Source organism: Gasterosteus aculeatus, chromosome 17 (assembly GCF_964276395.1).
Source record: "Gasterosteus aculeatus chromosome 17, fGasAcu3.hap1.1, whole genome shotgun sequence".
In the NCBI taxonomy this organism is placed as follows: Eukaryota; Metazoa; Chordata; class Actinopteri; order Perciformes; family Gasterosteidae; genus Gasterosteus; species Gasterosteus aculeatus.
In genome coordinates this window covers 19,236,004-19,253,077 of record NC_135705.1, presented here as the reverse complement: position 1 = coordinate 19,253,077, position 17,074 = coordinate 19,236,004, and the positions used below count along the sequence as shown (strand labels likewise).

General features: G+C 46.8%; 1 protein-coding gene across 2 annotated transcripts in view; it reads left to right on the top strand.

The window, feature by feature from the left end:
• LOC120834673 (copine-9) overlaps positions 1-16,684 on the top strand; it is a 55,442-nt gene extending 38,758 nt beyond the window's left edge. For both annotated transcript variants that reach the window (XM_040202797.2, XM_040202798.2), the window contains 12 exons: positions 147-251; positions 1,131-1,172; positions 2,345-2,420; positions 2,663-2,716; positions 2,836-2,897; positions 3,657-3,703; positions 4,496-4,677; positions 6,007-6,134; positions 9,972-10,074; positions 11,201-11,258; positions 14,300-14,373; positions 14,525-16,684. In XM_040202797.2, coding sequence (XP_040058731.1) covers positions 147-251; positions 1,131-1,172; positions 2,345-2,420; positions 2,663-2,716; positions 2,836-2,897; positions 3,657-3,703; positions 4,496-4,677; positions 6,007-6,134; positions 9,972-10,074; positions 11,201-11,258; positions 14,300-14,373; positions 14,525-14,758 — 1,165 coding nt within the window. In that variant the 3' untranslated portion in view covers positions 14,759-16,684. The remainder of the gene's footprint in view (positions 1-146; positions 252-1,130; positions 1,173-2,344; positions 2,421-2,662; positions 2,717-2,835; positions 2,898-3,656; positions 3,704-4,495; positions 4,678-6,006; positions 6,135-9,971; positions 10,075-11,200; positions 11,259-14,299; positions 14,374-14,524) is intronic.
• Positions 16,685-17,074: the final 390 nt, after the last annotated feature.

Sequence of the window (17,074 nt, the reverse complement as noted above, 5' to 3'; positions counted from 1 at the left end):
GAGGCTTCCCGCACATCCGATGGACAACGACGTTGTGTCCGAATGAGCCGCTTTGATCGTTTAGTTTACACGTAGAGATGAATCCCGCCCCCCCCGTCGGCCCCAGCTCGCGTTCAAGCGTTGAGCCGTCTCTTCTGTGTTTCCAGGTTCACCATCTGCCACAAGACCGAGGTGATCAAGAACAATCTGAACCCCGTTTGGCAGCCGTTCACCATCCCTGTCCGAGCTCTGTGTAACGGAGACTATGACAGGTGAGGCAACAGCACGGGGGTCAGAGGTCAATGCTATTGTGATCCGTCAGAATGTCTAAAAAAAAAGATGGATTTGTGGTGAATTCAGATCGTAGGAACAAAGATCGTGGAAAGCGTAATGTTTGCAAGGCGTTTATTGTTGACTGGAGAGAGTCACACGGGGATGTCGGGGTGAGCACATCCGATGACACAGGTCAAAAGGTCAACAGGAAAAGCAGGCGACCAAATTGCCCCCAGTCACAGAGGGGGACTTGTTGTCCACAGTTGTCTCCTGGTGATTTTCCATTTGCAGGTGGGAGCCCGTGCTGGTCAGAATAATGCCAGCAGTCGGCCATGCTGTCCGTCTCAGGCCAGCGCTGGTGTTATTGAGTCCAACACGGAGGCCAAGCAGCCAACTGCTCGTGTGTGTCACGTTATCAGGAATTATTGGACTTTTTACAGCTTACATTTTCAAGAGGATGCATGATTTATCCCTGTGTTGTAGCCTCCATGACGAGCGCTGCCGGGATTCAATAACCGCTTAAGGAGAGGTGGCGTTTTCCAGCCCTCGGCTGTGCACAAAGCCCCCCCCCCCTGTTTCATCACGTCATCCTTCCAGTACACAGAAGAAGCCTTGACGCATGACTTGTGTGTCCACTCCGTCTCCTGTCCTGCAGACATTATGTAATAAATCCTGTCCTGTTTAATGATTTTACACCGGGGTCGAGTAGGAACAGGGTGATCCACAGAAAACCTGAGCTGTATAGAAGGATTAGTGCTGTAACCCTCGTGACCTTTTTTTCCCTTCTGATATATGTTAAAAAGTCAAACCTTTCTGACGTGTTCCTTTCTCTCCCCCCCCCTGTGATTCTTACATCTGTCCATGTCACCTCCCTGCAGGACGGTCAAGGTGGACGTGTACGACTGGGACCGAGACGGGAGGTGAGTCTTTTCTTTTGCTTTCCCTTTTTTTTATTTTCATGGAGGGCTCCACCCGCCTGGCACACACTGAGTAACAGATCACCAGCAGGTGAAAGGACGTTGTTAGAATAATAAAGAGTCAGCATTCCAAGTATTATTCTTCACATCTTCATACTTCTTCTATTTCTTCCATATGTTTGGTGGCACTCTCTTAGTTACGCTGTCTGTCTAATCAGCTCATGTCGCCGATTTCAAGTTTCTACCTCTTGTACTTTTCTTTAAATTGAATCTCTGAGAAGCAACTTGTCAAATCTCCCTGAACGTTCAAAGCTTTCTGCTTCTAATGACCTCTGACATTGACGCCTTGACCCCCGCGCCGACCTCTGGCCCTCTAACACACATTGTTTCAAAATAAAAGCCCCCTGGAGGGAATTCTAACTGTGACGAGAACTATCATTTAGTAACCTCTTTATGCCAAACATTTTAACATTCTGCGCATTTAACATGTGTAAAAAAATAAATCGTGCCACGGTTCAGCAGACGGGCCAAATACAACCGCTCACCCCAAAAACCTCTGACACAATGTGTGTTCTCAGTAAGCATCTTTAATCGTTCCTCATCAGTCCGTATCATCACAGACCATCTCTCATTTGGGATACCGCAGTAATATCATCATTCTATAAAATGCTAAGGGTACAAGTGACACATCTTTCAATAGAAGAGACAAGATACAGACAAACTGCCTCTGCTTCCTTTTCTTCTTCTGTGACGCTTTCTTCACCTACGCCTCATTACTTTACCGTCTCCTTTCCTTCACCCTTATGTCTCGACCTCCCTCCTTCTCCCCCACTGGGAGATGATTGCTTGTGGTTTTCTCCTTGATGATTCTAAATGCCACACACCAATACTCACACACAGCTTCAGGTGGGGATATATTTGGGTGCAGAGATGATGGGGGCCTGCAGGGAGGGAGTGGATTCGTTTTCCTGTTCTGATGAAGAATCATGTGCTGAACCATCTTTCTCTGAGGAATCAATTATTTTATTTATTAAGTACCACATACAGTATGTCTGTTTTCTCTCTCTTGTCTTTGTTCTTTGTTAAAGCTAATTACAAATAATGTTGCTGATGTTTAATAAGGATTTCCCTCCCCGTTGTGTGTGTGTTCCCGTCTAAATCAACGCTTCTTGCAGTCATGACTTCATCGGAGAGTTCACCACGAGCTACAGAGAAGTGTCCAGAGGCCAAAGCCAGTTCAACGTCTACGAGGTAAAAAGAAACTTCATTAAAACGGAATCAAAACGTTATTTTCCTGCATGTGCAAAGGACCTCGGGGGAACTCGCCACCGCATCAATATTTCTTTTTACGGTGTTATATATTATTCATTTGTTGTGCTATAGATTCCATCCGCCCACCTGAGGACAATCTATTAAAAACATCCAACCACAGGAACGAGCAACATTTCTGCACCGACGCAAACTAATTTGTTGTTTCCTGCTTTGCGGTCAAGGTTTTGAACCCTAAGAAGAAAGGCAAGAAGAAGAAATACGTCAACTCGGGGACGGTAAGAGCTGCTGCCACATGCCAGTGAAACGGACGCTGTCTGCCGTCGGCCCTCGTTGTGATCCGTCTCTGTTCCGTGTGCTCTGCCTCTCCTCCCTTCACTCTGTCTCCGTCTCCAAGGTGACTCTGCTGTCCTTCAAAGTGGAGTCAGAATGCACGTTTGTCGACTTCATCCGAGGAGGGTAAGAGCTCGTTTCATCGGCGTTGCCTTTAGGTGACTCAGCGGGGGGTTTCTGCTGGTGTTCAGGCCTCGTCACACTGTGTGTGGCTGGTGAGCTAACACGCTAACCGGCCGCGCTACCTCTCGTGCACGCAAGCTTGTCTGTATTTTCTTCATTATGTCAAAGTTTTTCTTCAATTGGAGAGAACACAGTTTGATCCTTAGATGTATATTTAGATTTTCAGGGGGGAGGCAACTTCATCACCATCCCACATACACAATATCAAGTAATGTTATTACATTACGTGTCATTTAGCTGACGCTTTTATCCAAAGCGACTTACATTAAGTGCATTCAACCATAAGGACACAAACCCAGAAGAGCAAGAAACAAGAAAGTGCAATTTCCTCAAATAAGCCAATTTACAATTTGCTATAGATGAGTGGCGTTAGAAGTACAATTTAAGTGCTACAATTTGTTATGTTCCTATATCATCAGAGTGTTTTCTAGACCATTTCAAAGCGCTTTAGCACCTCGCGTCATCATTCACACGCTTGTACACAAAGCATTGATTACTTTACATAGATCACATGAATTGGACGCCAACGTAACGGACCGTATTACTGTGCGGGCCCCCCGCCTTGTGACATATGAGGGGACAGCAGGGAGCCGCGGGTGGGTTTCTCCATCCGCACATCTGTAAAGGTGCTCCCATCTGGAGTTGATGGTGGCCCTAGCGTGTCTGCTTTGAATGACACCGATGTGCTCGATCTTCCGCCAGGACACAACTCAATTTCACCGTGGCCATCGACTTCACAGCTTCCAACGGTAGGACGGCGTCCGTCTGCATGCGAGACGCGTCCGCGCATATGTTGTCGTACTGCGTCTGTGATCGTCACAGTTATTGCTTTTATTATGGAACCCATTTTCATCTTTGTACGGGTCATTTTTACTGCACAGATATCTGTCAAGTTGTCTGAGATGCTGCACCTCTGTGTCATGTCATTGGTGCACATTACATCTGGATGTTTTTCTCCATTGTGATTATGCCTTATTTTACAGGGTTGGTTGTTACTGGCGATACATATTCTGCCGATAAGAGGCTGACGTGCATGTAGATAAACACAGAGTAGGATGCAATATGCAGCATGCAAAAAGAAAGAATTGACAGCGTTGCTAATACACAAAGATCAAAGCTCATCTGGAAGGAAACATGTAAATGCTTTCAGCTTTGTTTCCAACCACGGTGCTTTGAAGCAAACTTTACATGCCGACCAGATATATCAGTTACATCGCTTCATCCATTCATGAGTCCAGGAGCAATGGTGGGACCAGTTAAAGGAGGTTAAAGGAAATAGCATTTACGGCTGTTTAACCCGGCTGCACACTGCACGCTGCCCGTCCCAAGTGGGTGTTACCACCAAGTTTGCCACACTGCTCTATTTTAATTGCTGTACAAAATTATATTCAGACAACAATTCATCACTAGGAATAGTTTTGGTTTTCTCTTTTTCTTTAATAATTCATATATCATAAAACGTCCTGTATTCTCGCTGTAGACTTATTGTACTCGTGTGTTAACTTGAGTAAACGTCACTGCTGTGGCGCTTCCCTCCCCAGGGAACCCGTCCCAGCCCACCTCGCTGCACTACATGAGTCCGTACCAGATGAACGCGTACGCCATGGCCCTCAAGGCCGTGGGGGAGATCATCCAGGACTACGACAGCGACAAACACTTCCCGGCATATGGCTTCGGCGCCAAGCTTCCCCCGGACGGAAAGATCTCCCACGCCTTCCCTCTGGTGAGAGACGCAGGGCGAGAAGTTTCTTCTGCTTTAGCGCTGAACCCTCCTCTCAGATACATTACATGATCTTCTTAAATATGAGGTACGTCGATCGGTTGGATCAGAAAGGCGTCGTTGGATTATACATGTGCAGGACCTTTATTGTGAAAGGGGAGAGCAGAAGCAGTGAATCTGGACCGCGCCGCCTCAGTCCAGGTTGGAAGGAGAAATAAAGTTTGTGTGTCAACGTTTTGATGTATGTGAAGCAAAAAAAAAACCAGCGCCGGCATCCGGCTCGTCTGGATTCATCGCTCTGAAGCAGCTTTCCAGGCGAGCGACCGCTCAATCAGCTTTACCAATTAAAGCTCACCCGGGCGTGACACGCGTCATGCTGAGGCAACTCTAATTAGGAATTCACCAACACTAACTTCCACTGTGTTGTCTCGTAATGAAGAATTGAAGAATGAAGAATAGAATAAGAGTAAATGTACCTTATTAGATCCAATATTGGTTGTGTTAGAGTTCCCTACAGTGCAGCTCCTCTGTTAGTGCTTAATTAACTGTGCTTTTGATACTGTTAGATAAATCTATATTAGAAAACAAAACAGTCGCTTGGGAAATAATTAAAAAGCGAGGGAGATAACAGAAAGCCACAGAGCGCAAACGTGCCTTTAACAAAAAGAAGAGCTTTTTTGTATATATATATATATTAAATTGCGATTACTATTATTTCTACAAAAATGTGTTAACTTAAATGTCTGATACAGGAACGTTTACCAGATATGTAACATATAAGATATTATTGCTGTACTAAACAGACCTTTATTACACATATGAGGAGCCTCTTTTTTGTGCGAGAGCGTTAATGTGATCAAGGAGATGTATTTATTCTTCAGAAAGAAGAAGAAGAAATGTGTTTCCGCCCTTCAGCTTTTCGAAGCCTCACAGACCTTCGTTAGGTTTCAGTGTGGACGGACGGACGGACGGACGCGTGCTGTGAAGACCAAGGGCACCTTAATGTAAAAGGATCTGAAGACACTAAAGGGGGATTTGAATGAAATGAACGGCAGAAGTGTCAAATCCTCTTGCTCTTGAGAGGAGGTCAATGCCCTCCACACCGAGGACAATCAGCCCGGAGCCGTCATGAAGCGCTCCGTACGAGGCCGGGCTCTTCTACCTAGAACTGCTGGACTCAGTCTGTGCAATTCATATTTGGTCTGATATTTGAGCAGACCTGCTGTGCTGAGGAGCGGAGCTCATCCTGCCGTGACAAAGAACCCGTCATTGGCCTCCTTTCAATAGCGTTGATTCTATTCTTCTTCTACGCTCGCTTCCCTCTTGTTGCAGAACTCAAACACAGAAACCCCAAACTGCGTGGGCATCGAGGGAGTACTGGAGGCTTACTTCCAGAGCCTGAGGACCGTCCAGCTGTACGGCCCGACCAACTTCGCCCCCGTGGTCAACCAGGTGGCTCGGTGAGAGACGCGTCCACCTTCTCACGCATGAAGCCATTCATGCATAATGCTGCTCATACATAAAAATCTGCATGACTTTCATCTGCATGCGTTACTTTTCCTGCAGCTGGTTATGTTTACGCGTCATGAATGCACACACAGACGTGATGAGCAACTCTCTGTCAATCATCCTCGTTTTTGTAGAGGAATCACTGCTGGCTTTTATCTTTAGGATCAATGCACGTTATATTTACATCCAATTTAAACCGCCGTTTCCTTCAGTTCCCTTCCAGCTCTTCCATACAAACCCACATCCTCTCTCAGGGGACTATTTACTCTTCAGCGATGCAACCATGAAGCTCATAATAAGAGGCTTAGAGAGTTCATAACTAACGAGAGAACCAACCCGAAGCTTTTTTAATCCATGTTTACCTGGTGGGGGATTCTCCTCCAAGGTCTCGTTTCTCTGCTTCAGGTCAGCAGCATAGAGTCTGTGCTCTGACCTGCCAATCAAGCACAGACTCTAATGTCGTACTAACGTTTTTGCAGTTTTTCCAACAGGTCTCCAATGTCCATTTAGTGCAGAAAAGCAGTGTTCGGTGGAGCGTTTGGCGTTTTATCCAGAAAGAAACGTTTTTTTCTCTGTGAATCTTCCTGCCTGGTTGTGTGGTCTGAAATATAAATGACACACACTTAGAAACACTTAGAAGCAGTGTTTCCCACAGGACCTCTGACCCAGCCGGGGGGGGGGGGGGGGGTTCCGAGAAGAGGATTTTGTGCATTCGAATGTTAAATGCATTCATCTGCTTGCACAGAGAAGAGGTTGCGTCCATCGATCTTAGTTCGTGTAGCGTGTTTGGGTACAACGAACAGCGAGCTCCTCTAACACACGTGCACATCACCACAATCACCGTGGCTTCCTGCAGAAAGCCGCGTCTCATTCCAGTGTCTTATCTCGGACACTCTCCCCGTGGAGCGTGTCAGTGTCACCGTAAAGGTCGATGATACCCTGCTCTGTAATATATGCCGACGCCTTCAGATCACCTACACAAAGCCCCGGTGGTTTTTACCGCCGGGGGCCACAACCGGTTCCCCAATGGCATCGCGTCGGGTTTGTGCCGCTTTGAAATGGCAAACAGGTTATTCCCGTGTGAAGGCACCTCTTTATCATCCCATAAACATCATTCTGATCATGACGTTCGCGGGGGGCCTGTGGCTCAGTGGCAGAACGGTTTTGTCCTTCAATCCGAGGATTTGAAGGCTCCGTACGGACGTGTCCGTTAGTGGCTGTTTGGCTGTGAATGCTGGTTAGGGTGAATAAATGGGTGTGAGCGGGGGGATCCGTTTAGCATTTTCCCCTCATGCATTTCATCGGAACACATTTCAAATACCGTATTCAACATGAACTGGTAAAGAGACGCGCGGAGCCGTGAGACACATCCAGGTAAACAAACAGCACCAGACCCATTTGTGTAACAGACCCCTGGCAAACATTCCTGATGCCCACCTTACAGGGACGGGGCCCATTCCACTGCCAACGTGGAACGTTGAATGTCAGTAGTCACTGTCACGGCAGCAGTGACCATTAGCTAACGCAGGGATCCTTTGCATTTTGTATTTAGGGATCCATTTGATGTTGGACCTGTTTTACACTTTGCAGCTTATGCAGCGGCGCCGTGAAGTATGTGAAGCCGATCTGACTCCCCCACAAAGTCACATAAGTGGCATGAATCTTGCATCAGACGGTGTTTTCCTGACGAGCCCTGCAGCTCGGCATCCGTCGAGCACTTTTTAAAAAGCGACTTCCATTTCAACAAAAGCCGGCGTTAAGTTTTAAGTGGGTTTTGGTTATTACCTGCTGCGGTGTTTTTAGCCCGGCGGGGATCACTCATGTATTGCGCCCGCGTTGCGTGTGATTGTGGTTGCACAAGCAGAGAGTAGCAGTGTCGTGTTGTTCTGCTCTCCTCTCAAAAGCCTCAGAGATCCCAAACTTTATTTCCTGGCTCGTGTCCTTTTTTCTCCCGTCGCATCTGATACATTTTTTATGTTTTAATTTAGACGAGTCTCTCCTCCCTCTCGGCTGCCTCTCATCCTCACTTTCATCTGCTCTCCTCGCTTCCACTTTGTCTCGTCCTCGTCGGAGGAGAGAGGAGGAGGAGGAGGAGGAGGAGGAGGAGGAGGAGGCATGGTTCCATCCACTCATACGTAAATACACACAGCCACATGTAAGCGCATGTAACTTATTGGAACAAGGATCATATTGTCACCGCCAATGGAAAGTACGCTGCTCCTCTCCAACACTTTGAACGCGTTTTATTTTTACTGCTTCTTTGGTCCAACTTTTTGTTCTTTGCTGTTCTATTTAAATATAACTTTTGATTTGTGCTGCAGTCAGGAAGATTAAAACTATGCCGGCTGCTGTGTTATTATTCCCTAAACACGAGCAATACATCATTCTACAGTCTGACCAACACAACACTGGAATCAGTCCACGTATGAACCATTCATTGTGAGCAAATAAGATGAATAACACAGATTGTTTCATTTCACAACAGGCCTGTACTTAAATGAATACTTCTGATCTCTTGCATATACAAATATATGGATGCTACCATTTATTGTTCTGATAAATTCCCATTTCCTTGTAAATAACTTCCAACAAACCAGAGGTCCATAAACAAGGATGTCAGTGATGTGAGGACACATTTATTAAAATCCCACTTTGGGGCGAACCGCCTTCCCTTCACCCGGCTTCACTACGGCGTTGAGCAGCTGTACCATAACTTTGTCGTCACTGGCTTTGTTTGGAAAAGGTGTTTGTTCAGGTAACCGACGTGCACGGGGACAGACGGCAATACAGCGCACAGGAAGGTGCAGAGGAGCGAGAGACACTTTGCCATTTTACCAGCTTTGCCTCGGGGGGGAGACTGAGAGCAGGAGCCAATCAAACAGAGTCAGACAGCAGGTCCTCCTCCTCCCTGCTGGGATCCACACACACACACACACACACACACACATCAACCAATGCAGAACCAAAGTATTCATACTCAACGACCGGCACAAAGCCACCCGAGTATCTGACGCTTGCACAGTGACCTGCAGAGCACCATGTGCCCCCCATTCAAAAGCTCAAAGAGATGACGGAGCCTCCTCCCTTTATGAGTCTCTGTGGAGCCTTTACGAGGTGCACCTTCACAGAGGAGGATACCGACGAGGAGAAGAGGTCCTTTGAAACACGGTCGCATGCTTACCGGGACATTGAGCATCAAACACGGCCCGAAAACGGGGCGCGCCGGCGCAGAGACCTCGCGGGGTCAAGAGTTGCTCGGTGGACCCCCCGCTTCAAACCACGGTGCCCCCGGTGACCGCGACCCTGCAGGGACAGCGTGTCAGTTCCCGTTCGTCACATGCACCGCGTCGTTGTTTTCGTCAGGGGTCGTGCATTTGATTTTTTGTGAAGTTCCACCTCTGTGTCTGTCTAAAGGCTAATCCGGCATTCTGCTGCAGGTAGCTCCTGCAACCGCGGTATGAATGGGTGTGAATGGGTGAATTCATGGTTGGGATGCTGTGTGTGGCTAATGCTAACAGAACCACCGGCACAAGCTTTTGTATTACGGACTTTTTTCATGTTAGAGAACATTTTGCGGGCTGATCTTGGTCTTTTTGTTAAATACTTATTAGAAACTCAAAAAGAGTAAAACAAAGTCAGGCAGAGAAACGCGTCAACGAAACACACAAATATGCCACTGATCAACTGAGAAACGTGATGTTACTTTGCTCTTGTTCTACGCACAACCTATAAATCCTGCGTGTGTGTGTGTGTGTGTGTGTGTGTGTGTGTGTGTGTGCTGATGGCAGGTGTGCTGCCGAGGTGACTGACGGCTCCCAGTACTTTGTGCTGCTGATGATCACGGATGGCGTCATCTCGGACATGGCTCAGACCAAAGAGGCCGTGGTCAATGTGAGTGGACACAACGCGGCACGCAGCGCCTCCACCTGACGGGTGTGTGCGCCATCAACTTGAAGGACTTCTTAATCCACGAGATGACCTTTTGTACATCATTTACTCACCCTGTGTCACCTTGAACTGTGGAGAGATGTGATAAAAACTGCAGCCGATCTGAAAACAGAAGACAGTTCATTTCACCAGCTGACAGAAGAGTCAACTGCAAATGTCTGTAAAAGGAAATGCAAGCATGGAAACTAGTTGTAGTTCATTATAAACCATGCAACATTACTTATTGGATTCAAAGTTTGAATTGGGGATAATACAATTTCTTAAGACTTTTGTACTATTCTCTCAATTTGCTTTTTTAGTTTTTTATACACCTTAAACCTGCACGAATCAATGCACAATTAACGAGTCTTTTAACTTTTTAACGTTTCATGCTTTGGTTCCGCTTGTCAATCTAAAATAGCTTTTTCTTTTCCAGCAGCATCAGGGAGCTTTTCCAACAAAAGATCTCCTATAGGCCGACGGTACATCGGCGACAAACATACAAGAACAACAGGCTGCTGGACATAGCGGAGCATTTAGAAGTTCTTTAGAAGAGATCTTTAGAGATATTTTTGGTGGAGTTGGTGGAGACCAAATACAGAGCTAACACAATGACACGTATTCATCTGTTGGCCAATATCATGGCTTGTGTTCAAGCTTAAGTTGGGGAACATGAAATAATTTCACAAAGGGGGTTGTAAGTCAAATTGGTGTTTACAAGTTTTCAGAATTGTATCAGTTGGAGCCGGCAGAACTGACAACAACATATCATACTCTGAGATGTTCCAATACTATTTATTCTTTCTTCACACCTATTCTTCATTTGCGTACTGACCAGTGCATTCAAATGGCAATATATATAAAACCATTGTTATTATTGTGTTTTGCCAGCTGAATTCCTAACATAAAGTGGATGTGAATTTACTCATCGCTGTATCTCCTGGATATGAAAAGAATCCACAGCATATTTTGTTCTCTTTGCGGGGACGTGTCCTCCGTTTACGGGACATTCAAGCATGATGTTGCGTGTGTGTGTGTTTTGAGGGTGAGCAGTAGACCGTCTCTCACCCGTGCTGTGTTGTCTCCACAGGCAGCCTCCCTGCCCATGTCTATCATCATCGTAGGAGTGGGCCCCGCTGAGTTCGATGGTAAGTCTGTGTGTGTGTGTTTGTGTCTTATCGGCTCAGTAAAGAGAGAATGCATTCATGGATTCTCCTTTCTTTTGCCACTCGCGTTGCAGCATTGTCGAAGTAGGTCAGCTACACGTGCAAATGTCAGCCACTCAAAGCTTCCGCTGCGCAGACATGGATTGCCTCAATTCACCCCCCCCCCTCGCCCACCAAACCGTTCACACGCCTGCAGTGTCAATCAGTGCAGCAGGCTGTTTGGTTATTCGCCCCGGAGACTTTGTTAGTCTGCGGACGGAGAGATGGCATCAGCTGCAGAACCTGAAAAAATAAAAAACATCTCCCTGGAAAACCCAACCAGTTAATAATGAAAAGCCAACAGGTACCTGCATCTCCCTGCTGAATGCAAATGGGGATGAGTACACGGCCTGTTGTTTCACAAGCTGAGCGCGCTATTCTCTTGCTGTCATTGCACACGAATCTCCCCTTGGGGATTAATCAAGTTTATATCTAACTATCTATCTATCGCTTTGCTTGGCATCTAGATTACTGTGAAGACGAGGACACTATGTAGTAGGTCACCACAGCCACAAGGACCATCTTGACATTACAATATGGTCACTTTCAGTCACTGGTTACACAGAATGATGTGCACATCTGAGCTCCAAGTAAGAGCTTTTCTCCTGCGGGAGAAGAAGCTGATGGCGTTTAATGGCGGCCACGAAGGATCCGGCCGAACGTTCGATTGAAGAGCCGCTGTGCTTGATGGGTCGTCTTCAGTCACTCCTTGTTCTCGCCTCCTGCCGGTGCTAAGCCTGGCCGCGGCTAAACACGCCGTCGCTCAACCTGCAGGGCTTCATGCGGCCGGATTTCCACCCCGTGTCTTGCTTTCGCAAGCGAGACGCATCGCTAGTAGAAAGAGGTTTAAATCAAGCGCCCCTCTCGCTGGATTTGGTGCTCGAAATGTATTCAGCCTGTTTTTCTTTTTGCACAGGTCTCCTCTTACATCACCCCCCCTCCCCACCGCAGCCGAGCCGCTCTGGGATCCCCGTCTGGGGGGGATCAGCCTTTTGAAATTGAAATTGATCATAACCCCTTTTGCTCCGGCTTGTTTCATCTCCTCGCCCCCCCTTTTCCCCCTCAAGCCTGACTGCTTTTCTTCCCCACATTGCTAAAAATACATTTCTGATAGAACATTCTTACTCGACATTGTTGTAAAATCATAAAACATGACATTTATTAAATAATACTTGCAAGGATGAGAATTGTCACATATGTCCTGCGTCAAGGCTACTCAAGGGTTTTCGTCTGTGGCTCCGATATTACACAAACACACAAACCGTTGGGACTGTAGGAAATGAAAAAGAATATTCTAATATTTATATTATGCAGTTTGGAGCATTGAAAATGAGGGAGGATCAGACTGACGGGGGTCTGGGGGCCCTCCGACAAAAAGAAGACATTTCCTGCACTTCAGTGCCTGGATGACATCACCCGTCTCACTCAAGTCCAGGTTGAGTCAGAACAACAAAGTCACTTGTGACCTCGATGACCTCCACGGCCTATCAGTTCCAGTGTCGTCCTCATATCAGTCCTACGGAATCGTCTCTCGAGCTCACGGGATTCTGAGGGACCCCAGAACTCTGCCGCTCATCCGGGATTGTGTGGCTGTCAGAATGGGAACGTCACACAGATGATGAGGTGTAATCATACGCATCTTGTCCATGTCAGTCAACAGCCTCCCACTGGGAGCCTCCTGTCAGATCCTCCGCCACTTTGTGCCAGAATGAAACATCCAAACACCCAATGAGGGAATATCAATAGCATGATGTCTGTACAGAGGGACGGATTATTGGTGGTACCCGGAGGGGGAGTCCCGCTGACTCCGGTGATCCTCATTTTCCCATTAGTCAAGTCAACATCTGCTAGATGGCAAAACCGTGGAGGAAATTGAAGAGATTCATGGGAACCATTTGCAAATATTAGACACTGAACTGTTTTTGTTTTGTCTCGTTTGTGTGGATGTGCAAACTGCTGATATGCGGACGCACACATGGCCAGCAGAGGGGATTCTGCTTCTGATATGTAGTTTATTGTTCTTTTCTCTGTTTTCATGCCTCCCTGCTGGGCACAGGCGTCGTGCGTCGTGTGAATGTGGCGTCTCAGGAAAACTACTGACTGGAAATTGGAATTTTCGCATTTTTCTCACGATCAATAATGTTAAGTAACAATTGTGAAAAGATCCCAGTAAACCACGTTACACGTCATCTACAAACGATGTGTTGGACACACACAGACACACACATGCCCAGGATTACCCTCCTTCACTACCACGTTCTTTTAACATATCTTCACTATTTCCCCTCTTATACGAGCATATCGAATGATTCTCATTGCTGCTCCTTCTTCTTCTCCTCTTTTCCCCTGCTGCTTCATCTGATCTCCTCCGTGAGCCTCCCATCAGCATCCTTCCCCTTTTCCCCTTGAAATTCAGAGTCCCTCTGGGGAAAATGCCACGGATTTGTCCCTTTATTCTTCTGATTTTCTTTGTTCATTGAAGACTCTAAATATACTGCACGATTCTGTTTTCATGATTTTCTTTACCTTCTCTTCCTCCCTGTCACCTGTATAAGCTTCACTTCGTGAGGTGGTTTACAGAACGAGGGACTGTTTGCTGCAGGAAGCGCTCACCTGTCTGAACCTCAGAGAGTGTGAACTCCACGCGAGTCCCTGAGGTCGGCAGCAGCTGGGTCTGCACGCGGAGATTTCTTCTCCTGTACCTTTATATACGATACGGACATGAGCAGCCGCGTGCATGTACAAGTGTTTGTTATATAGAAGCAGCAGAGCGTTTAGAGGAATAAACCCAACCAACGATGTTCTGGTGGAGGAGGGACGTTTGTCCTGCGGGACACGATTAACTTTGTTTACCCCTGAAGTGAGTCGGTTTGGTGCTGAGTTCTACTAATGAATGAGACAAAGAAAATGAAGGAATAATGGACTCCAGCTGTGGACTCAATGTGGTTCGGTAGTACATGAGACCATGTGCGTGTTGTCTGCAGCTATGGAGGAGCTGGACGGGGATGAAGTCAGGGTGTCCTCCAGGGGACGCATCGCAGAGAGAGACATCGTCCAGGTAAGACACTGCCGCAGAAGCATTTGAGGTTCTTCAGAGGGACTCTGGTGCTCGGAGCCTCTGTCGCTTTTAACTGTAACCAACAAACAAGGAACCAAACACTCACAAAATAGAAATCTCACCATCCGTTTTTCCCCCTCCGGCCCTCCAGTTCGTTCCTTTCCGGGACTACATCGACCGGTCGGGGAACCAGGTCCTGAGCATGGCCCGCTTGGCTAAGGACGTCCTGGCGGAGATCCCCGACCAGCTGCTGTCCTTCATGAAGAGCCGAGGGATCGAACCCCGGCCCCCTCTGCCCGCCTGCTCGGACTCGCCCTCCATGTCCACCACCACCACCACCACATCCACCAAGCCGGCCCCCCAGGAGCGCAACAGGCACGCCTGAGACGAACGGCAGCGAGGACGGTGGTCCTGACATCGGGGCAAAGTGACATGTGTGTGTCTGTGTGCGTGTGTGTGTATTTGCTACATGTGTTGCATGGTTGCGGGGGGGGGTGGGAGCCGAGTCGTAATGGAAGGAGACGTGGACCAGAAGAACTGGTGGGGATGGGTTCTTCCAAGAAGACCGGAACTGGAAATGTGCTGAACACATTCCAGCACCCGGCACCGATTTAACGAAACAACTATTACGACAATTTACAAACCGCATTTCAATCAAAGGCGTTTCCCTCACTCGTCAACACAGCCACAAAAAGGGTTCAGAGTCCGATATTATATATCAGGTTGTGGCGTCTGCGAGCCAATGTTTTCTTTCATGTTGCTTTGTGAAAATCCTAAACGGGAAGTTAAGTTTAGATGTGTTGTGTGGAGGGGCTCCACGTTTCAAGGTCAACATTCACACCGAGCCTCGGCGAGTGGAAACTAATCCCGGTTGGATTGGAAGGGAAGGCGCTCGAGCCCCTCTTGAAAGCTTGAAATATATATATATATATATATATATATATATATATACCAGCATGAAATTGGCTCGGGATGGAGAACTGACTGAAATATCCCCACTTTCTACAAGCCACCGTACGCTTCAACAATATCGAGAGACTACTTCTGCCCCGGTCACAAAGCAAAGCTTAAATATGCCCGTGCCCCCCTGCCCCCCCCCCCCCCCCTCCCCCGTCCTCTTCCTCTATATTGTGGGGCCGTCCTTTGGCATGAATCATTCATGAGGTGGGTGCCCTCTGGTTCTCCAGCTGTCTGGACCTGTTTAAAGTAAAGGGAGCTGGTCAGCACTTATTTCACGCCCCAGAATACTTGGTATGTAGCAGAGAACGTGCGAAAGAATCAGAGGTCACCGCTTACACCGTGGATAACAAAAGGAGAGTGAGGTTTGGTTTCCTCCAAAGTGTGAGATGTGTGCACAGTCTGGTCTTCGCCAGCTGCTGCATAAACAGACGGATTTGCAAATTGGACTTTTTTTTCCGCAGACGTTTACTTTCTTTCTCTATTAAATGTGTTATTTCTGCATTGGGGATCTTTTCCTCACATCCACACATACTGTGCAGTCGGGTTAAAACCTTCGGCACTTAGCAAATAAGTGACCAGTCTTTAGAGACAAATATAACAATAGTAAATGAATTTTCAAGCATGTGTCATATTGTATCAGAAAAGGAAATGGATATGTGGCCTTATTTCTGTCATAATCCTAAAAGTGTGTTACGTGGGAGGATTTTTATATGACAAAACATGTTATTTTGCATGCTTGTTGTGCTAATATGCTGCCGATGATTGAACTTGTTCAGAAAAAAAGGAAACACTTACTGTATATTGGATGACAGGTGGAACAGGACTTCATACAACCTTCCTACATGAGTTGACTAGTGATCTGTGCGGGAGCGCTCTATTTGTACTGCGTGCAGCGTACTTGAAGGGACTGTCGATGTGATGAGCCCAAACATATAGAAGCCACGCCAATAGTTTTAGGTTTGTAGCACACTGTGTTTGAAACATGCATGCGTGTGTCAGTACGCCAACACACGGCCACAGAAACGTACGGGATACTTTTGTATGACGCATGTGGAGCTTTGTGTACAGTGTGCACAGTATTATTTAGTGACACTCCCAGATGGAATACTGCTCACCACTTCCCCCCGTCCAGTGTGATCCGCACGGCCTCCTCGGCTACCATGTAAATAATGCATCTAAAGTAATGTACAGAATATTTTGTGAAAGTCTTCCTTTCCTTACATTTTGTTGCTCTCTAGACACTCTAAATATGTCCTTCCGTCTTGATTTGTGTCAGTCAAAATTAAATTCTAGGTCTGTCAGTGTTTTATAGCGCTTGCATAGAAACCAAAATAAAGATAATGTGTTCGGTTCATTTGTAGTCTGTTATTGTTTTGACAGTAGGGTCATGTTGGGAACAGAACAAAACTGCTCAACCCAGTAGCGACATTTATATCCTCTTTGATACGAGTTTCAGAGACCTTCACGTAACTAACGTGAGCAATCCCTTCCCGAAAAGCGCGTCGCATACACTCCTGTACACGTCTGCTGCCATCGGGTGGAGCTGTTGATGCACTGCAGGTAAGGTAACAATTCACCTATGAATCCAGCCATCAGCATTGTATTGTATTTCAGTGTGCAATCTGCATTGTGTCAAATATGGGTTAAAAGTAAACTATCAGAATTATTTGTCCTCATTTTATTTTCTTGCTTATTCAAAAAATAGGACGTTCAGTGAATTCTTGTAATTTATGGGCTGCAT